The following is a 7,168-nucleotide window of genomic DNA, read 5'->3' on the forward strand; positions in this document are numbered from 1 at the left end:
CAGGGCGCGGCCTGGACGTGGCCGGGGCAAGGCCTAGGCGCAGCCAGGCGGGAAGGGCGTGGCCGGGTCGTGGGTGAGCTCGGCGGGCGCGGGCAGAGGCTGCCGGGCGTGGAGAAGGTGGCCGGCAATGAGGAAGGAGATGGCCGGCGACGGGGAAGCTAGGCATGGAGCTGCAGCGTGCGGGAGAGGAAGAGGAACCTGGCAACTGATACCATGTTGGATAAGTGAGCAACTAACTCTTTACTGAGGGCCAAAGGCCAGTATATATACAGGTGTGGTAAAGTGCAGAAAAGCCCCTTATACAATGGGGATGTACACAATGAACTATACACATCTAACAAAATCTTCAGTTCCGCGGTATGATATATTCAATTTCTCGACAACTCATTTGATTATCATGTTCTTGGTACCAACCAAACAACATCCTCTCAATGCTAATGTTCGCTAACTCAACTGCCAAACGAAGAACCTTTATCCGTATCCGTCAGTTTTTTTATTCCCTTCTTGGTTCCTTGCAGGTTGAGGTACTATTTTGAAACAAATGGCATTTAGAGATCCATCTTTAAGGAGCAATCTCTGAACCCTTAAATCTCAGGAGGTACTCAACATTCTGGAAGACATTTTACTACCATTCACTTTTACTATTATTTTCTTAGTTACATGTACTCCCTCCGTCCCAAAATTCTTGTCTTAGATTTGTGTAGATACGGATGTATCTAACACTCAAACTTGACTTGATACATCCATATTTAGACAAATTTAAGACAAGAATTTTGGGACAGAGGGAGTATAAAACTGAGTAAATAGCTAATTGGGGTTTGAAAGAAGAATCATATTTTATGATCCCTTCATATATTTTTTCATGTTACTTTGTTCTACTTTATTATGCCTTATGCTGCTGATAGTCACCATTTCTTTGTTGCATGCCTGAACTTATTAAACACGCATAGTCTCTGTCTCTTGTCACAATCATGGCCACACATGTGTGCTCTTTAGAAAATTTCTACTGCATTCTAACTTCACTTTACCGAAAAAGGCTTTCGCCCCGCTTTATAAATAAAGCAAACCGCCACAGAGCATACAAACAGAAGCAGGTCCACACACACCCACCCAAGTCTCACGGCACAGTATACAGGTTCTGCAGAGGGCACAGCTCAACAAACCCAAAAGAAAAAAGAGAAAACAACACACTCCAGACGCAGGGAGTCTAGTCTGGATCCGGCGGGGGCGGCGGAGGCGGCGGCGACAGGCGAACGGCCATCGAACGGAGGTCGGCGATGAAGGCGGAGATGGCGTCACGGTCCGGGGGGGCGGCTAAGCGGCCGCCAAAGCTGCAAGAAACCCGAGAGTTTGAAGAGAGTGTGAGTAGCGCGATGAAGGGGAGTACGCTGAATCACAAGCTTATTGCGAACGGTCCATAGAGTCCAGGCGAGAGCCCCAACCTCAAGCCACCTAATGTGGCGAGAGGTCGCGGGGGACAAATTTCTAACTTCACTTTAGGTACACTTATCTGTACAAATTTCTGCAGCAATGTTTTGGTATTGTAATATTAATCTTCTCTTTTGCACGACAATATACTGCGTTGATGCTACCCTCTAATATCATTTATTTTGTGATGGATCACTATAATTTATTCCTATACCAAGGGCTACTATACTGAATGATTTAGTTCCTGATGTTAATCCTTTTTATATTGCCTTTTCACTATTTCAGAAGCAATAGGTGCCAGAACTATTCCAACTTTTGGGCCATATTGCTATCTTTACTCACATTCCACGTTTTGTTTTCTAACATCTTATATTTAGCAAATGTAATTACCATTTTTAAATCATCACGGCGGTGTGTTCATGACCTGTTAATGGGTGATGTAGGTCATAGCGTCGGGGATGCTTCAAAATTGTTTTCTTTCCAATAGATAATTAAGGCACTACATTGCAGTTCATGATTGCTAACACCATTGTTAATGCTACAACTACGAAAGTTCCACAATACATTATATATGTATACCACAAATGACCAAATTTGATTGCATGTAAGTGAAATCCGTTATATAATTGATTCCAGTCGTTATCATCTTTGTGATGTGGATGTTGCTCGGAAAAATTACAACGAAGTCCCGCGGCAACGTGCGGGGTAATAACATCCAGTTTTTTTTCATAATGTCACTCCCTCCCTGAGGCAAATTGTACTGAACCTATGTTTTTTCCATGGCCTTTTTGCTGTTCTGAATCTTCTGTCGTGGAATCTGAATCTTAGTGGGAGTAACATTATTTTCCTGCCGTCATTTTCAGTCTTTTATTTGAATCTATCGTTTCAATGTCCCCTCATCTTTTTCTAGGATATTTTCCTTGTTTTCTTTTCCAGAAAAGTTCTGTTTACATAAAAACAAATCAATGGTTTTTTGACTCCTTTGTTCACAAACCATGGAAGGTAACATGGAGTGGCTGCTTACATGGGGTATGGCCGTATGGGGGGCTATACATATATACTTCGAATCTTCGATGGTTTCAGTGTGTCTGTTTTCTGTCCCTGCATTTTACTGCTTCGGCTACCCAGCTCAAAACAGAGAACGAGTATGGGTAGGGTGCAACACGACGCCCGATCCGCCCCGCCCCGCCCAATATTCAAACTTGAAGAATCTAGTTCTAGTTGAGTTGCAGTGGGTTAGTTTTGTTTGTACTGGACTATGCGGGACGCCGCGCTGTGGGGAGGGGGTGGCCGTGGTGTTGGAAGTTTAATTTCCAGAGAAACCCGGCTCGTTAGCATAGCGGTGGCGCGGGACAAATCCGGGGTTGAGCGGGCTAGCAAAAGCAAATTCGATTGAGGCCACAAAAATAATCAGTCGAAGTTTTTCTTTTGCAAACCGGATTCAAAACAAAGCTGCACACGCGTCATTGAAGTATTGGTCCAAAACTTTGACTGAGAATTTATACATATTTTTGGGATTTCTACATAAAAAAAATATTTCAAGAAAGAAAAACCCGTGGCCGGCAGCATGACAGATACGAGGAGTAGCCATGACATAGCAGATGAGACACGAGGATGAAACTGGTGGTTGAGGAATCCAGAATGGTTGAGAGGTTGGGAGCGGGAGCGTCAAGAAGTAACGGTGATGAAGATAGTACACTAAGCATCGTGTTTATATATAGAAAGTGAAGGGCTTGCTTGAGTATCTAAGCTAATTTAGATCTTGTTCCTGTTTTGTGCAACGTCCAAAACGTGGGGACGTGCTTAAATTTCTCACCTTTACGCACAAACATTAGAAGGGGAAAATGCCGGGTTTAGAGGACTGCAAGGCAGACATTCTTCTTCCTCCTTTCTCTCTCCTCTCTTCCCCACGTAGAGAGAGAGGGAAAGAGAGGAAGGCTCCCCACTGTCCCCTCTTTTCTACCAAGAACCATATTTCGCCCTCCAATCTTTGCTGCGGATTCTAGCACACCTTTTGATCAGTTTTTCTCCAGAGTCTCAGTTTGGGCAATTTGAAGCTTCCTGGGCAAGTTTCCGCGCTGGTATCCGTCTCGAATCTACCCCTGGAAAAAAAATCTAAACATTCTTGTGCCAATCTGAAAAGTTCCTGAAATAAATTACTTGAGTTTTGAAAGAAATTTTGGATGTGGATAATTATGCGCAACAAGTATGCTTACATTTCTACTACAAAAAGAAACCTTGACTCTTGATTGTGAATTATATTTGTGCAACCTTTTGCCAGATAAAATGCTTATTTTTTGTTTCACTATAACATTTAGAATTTTTGTGCTGACATTTCCATCTTTTCTATGTAAAAATCAGATATTTGTCTTCCTTCTGAAACAAAGGTTGCATCTTTCTTGCATTGGCAATCCCAATCCCGCATATTTCAACAAGTTGTGTCATTTGGGTGCCTTGGTGTTGCCGAGACGTACTATAGGTTTTCTCAAGCTAAATGTTGCATATGAATTTTGATGAACATTGATCACCAATGGCTGCGAAAACTGGTGTGAGGTCTCAAGACTTCTCGCAGCGGTTCTGGTACACCTTGTCCCGTGCGATCAGTGAGCTCTGCGTGATCATATTGCTCCATGTGGCTGCTACAACATCATATGTGGCCACAAGGTTGGCACACATCAGCAGGCTAAGGGCGCCATGCACCATGTGCTCAAGACTGGACCAAGCCCTCCATGGCAAGGCATGGTTCTCCGCTGATTTGGTGTGTGCTGCCCATAGGACCGAGATATCATCTTTGGCATACTGCAAGAGTCACAACAATCTTGCACATTCTGCTGATCTCTGCAAGAGATGCCTTGCTGCATGCACCCTGGCAGGCTTTGTCGATGAGGTTAATTCTTGGTCCGGATCGAGGTCTAGACAGTTATGTTCTTGCTGTTTGGAGCCATTCAAGAAGGCGTGCAACGCACAAAAGCTTTATGAAACTGCGGATGTTAAGGAGCCCTCACATAATGTGCATGGTTCAGACGAAATCAAGCAGAGGAGCCAAGTTGCTGTGATAGAAAAAATCAATCCTTCCATGCCACCCAAGGTTGTACCTGAACAGGTCTCTACAGATCATTCAAAAGTTAAAGGTGGGTTTACGAATCTGGATTGATGTACTTCTTTTATCTCTAAATTCTTCACTAGAAAAAACTATTGTAATGTATCATTTCTGGAAATCTACTGAGCACATCCATATTGTTTTCATGTATCATTTATAGTGGGTATTGAGGAAGTCAGGGAGTCAGATGCTTCACCAGGCGCATATGAACAATCTACGAAGGACAATGGTGCTTCTTCAAATGCTGGTTTGGCAGCAAAGCCTGCGCCCAGTGCGTCTGCCCTGCCTTCGCGCATTTTCGTCGATCGCAACAACAGTATTAAGAACACTTTCGTCAGTAGGGTCAATCTGCCATCTCCTCGCCCATCAGAGATAATCTCTGCCCGGGACAACAATTCTACAACTCAACAAGAAGTGAAGGCACTCCTTACTCAGATGTCCTCTGTAAGGGGCCTTGACTATTCTTTGACTGAAGGAGTAACTAGTACTGATACCATGATTCAGAATGATGAAAGCAATGGTACCAGCAGGAGGCCATACCTCGAGAGAAATTACTCTATGTTGGAACCGTCGGATGCAAACCTCGGCATTTGTGAAGCTGAAGGAGAGATCTCACTTGAGAGTTTGAAGCGGCAGATTGAGATCAACAAGAAGTCAATGCTTGTCCTTTACAAGGAGCTCGAGGAAGAAAGGAGCGCTTCAGCGATTGCAGCTAGCCAAGCCATGGCCATGATCAACAGATTGCATGAGGAAAAGGCTGCCATGCAGATGGAAGCACTACAATATCTTAGGATGATGGAAGAGCAGGCTGACCATGACCATGAAGCGATACAGAATCTACACGACTTGCTTACAGAGAGGGAGAAAGAATTACTTGACATGGATGCCGAACTAGACAGTTGTCGGAGGCTACTCCAGCACGGCCAATTTAATGGGGGGAATTTTGATGATACAGTGGACAATACACCCGGATATGACAAGAATGTGTCATTTGATGTCTTGAATGCATCAGATTTCATGACGAGCACCATGTCAGGTTTCGAAGAAGAAAAGGCATACATTTTGGAATCACTGGGCAGATTGGAGGAAAAGCTTCGCATTTCTACATACAAGCTTGCTTCTAATGATACCACAAACATTCAAGAGACATTGCTTGGAGATCATATAGGGGATGAATCAAGTTCTTTTCAGCAATCAATTGAGCAGAAGGACAAGGATGAGTGTTCATGTTCTTCTTTCGACAACGAAAAAATGAGTGGCCTAAACAATCTTCAGGATGAAATTTCACTCTTGGATACACGACTGAGGGCCCTTGAAGATGATCATGAGTTTCTCAAGCGGGTACTCAGTTCCCTCAAAGGCGATGGGCTTCAGTGTGTACGAGACATAATGAGCCATTTACATGAGTTGCGAAGAGTTGCAGCTCAATGAAGAGAACATGTTTTGTCTTGAGTTGAGAAGTCAACCAACTCTTCTCAGTTCCATAATTGAAATGACACACTTTGATCTTGCCTTTTCCAGCAGTGCCTCTCGTGTGGAGATTTACAGCCAGACAACGACACTGCTTCCAATTAGTTAGTCCCTGATGTGGCGTTGATTATAAATTGCAGTGTTGGGAACACCCAAGCTTGTGTAAGATCATCCGTTATTCTACGATTCTGATCTGGCTAACTCTGGAAGGGAGCGCCCACTGACCAAACATTCTTGTGCTTACCTCGTTGGTATTCTTTTTGTTGCCACTACAGCAAATCACTGATATAGAATAGAAAGAAAAAACATCTCTTGTATTGATCATCTGATGGGTGCTAAAATTAGGAGCAAGTTTGTAACTGTACATGTGATGAAATGCTTGGGGTTCTTGGCAAAAATATATTTTTAACTAGCAACATGATAATGATGTTGATGCCAAACCAGTGCAGTCTCTTGCTTTTCCGATGTTAAGATTGTGTCCTCAAACTATAGATACATGTGTCTTCATTTCGATATTGTAAACTAATATTGCCTAATAGTCTACTTGTACTTAAGAGTCCAACATTCAACAAACCATATCCAACAACTTTATTGTATATGTCTTATGTCCGCATATTGTTTGGAACTTGTTCTTCATGCCTTTGGACTTCAAAAATTGCATCAGTAACTTCAACAAATTAGACTACTCTCAGTGGGAGTAACTTCCGCGATAACATAAGGTCCAACTCAACAAATTTGCTTATGTGGCAATGATTTAATGAGGAGAGAGGTGATTTGAGTAACATAGCTAGTCACTCACACTATGAGTAACATCACACATACCAACACAAGATGAGTCTACAAGTTAATAAATAAAGTGTTACATGACACCACACATATGTTACTCCCCACTATAGAGGTAGTAACATAGACTAGTAACATATGCATGTTACTAGTCTAAGTTACTCCTTAGTATGGGTAGTCTTAACCTAGCTACTTGTGAATCTAAATTAGCACTCTTTTTTTAGGAGAAAAGGCAAAATCCTTACATCTTAATACATTTGTACAAATATGAGTTTGTAGAATCCCTATTCAAGGTAACACTCAAAAGGTTACAGCTCGACGCCTCTAACTAGCCACGACCAACGCTGGAAGCAACACCGTGAGACCTACGCTCCCATTATAACCCAC

At 42.9% G+C, this 7,168-nt stretch overlaps 1 protein-coding gene across 1 annotated transcript; it reads left to right on the plus strand.

The window, feature by feature from the left end:
• The first annotated feature begins 3,258 nt into the window (after nt 1-3,258).
• LOC123089957 (myosin-binding protein 1) lies at nt 3,259-6,438 on the plus strand. The gene is made up of 3 exons (XM_044511480.1): nt 3,259-3,509; nt 3,790-4,559; nt 4,689-6,438. The coding sequence occupies exons 2-3, from the start codon at nt 3,959-3,961 to the stop codon at nt 5,957-5,959; spliced, it is 1,872 nt and encodes a 623-aa protein (XP_044367415.1). The 5' UTR covers nt 3,259-3,509; nt 3,790-3,958; the 3' UTR covers nt 5,960-6,438.
• The last annotated feature ends 730 nt before the right edge of the window (nt 6,439-7,168 follow it).

The sequence above is a fragment of the Triticum aestivum genome, chromosome 1B, assembly GCF_018294505.1.
Source record: "Triticum aestivum cultivar Chinese Spring chromosome 1B, IWGSC CS RefSeq v2.1, whole genome shotgun sequence".
Lineage (NCBI taxonomy): Eukaryota > Viridiplantae > Streptophyta > Magnoliopsida > Poales > Poaceae > Triticum > Triticum aestivum.

Excerpts from the sequence above, each read along its gene's own strand:
- LOC123089957 (XM_044511480.1), top strand. The coding sequence starts at position 3,959 with ATGGCTGCGAAAACTGGTGTGAGGTCTCAAGACTTCTCGCAGCGGTTC. Across the intron at positions 4,560-4,688 it reads AGATCATTCAAAAGTTAAAG|TGGGTATTGAGGAAGTCAGG; the intron begins GTGGGTTTACGA and ends TATCATTTATAG.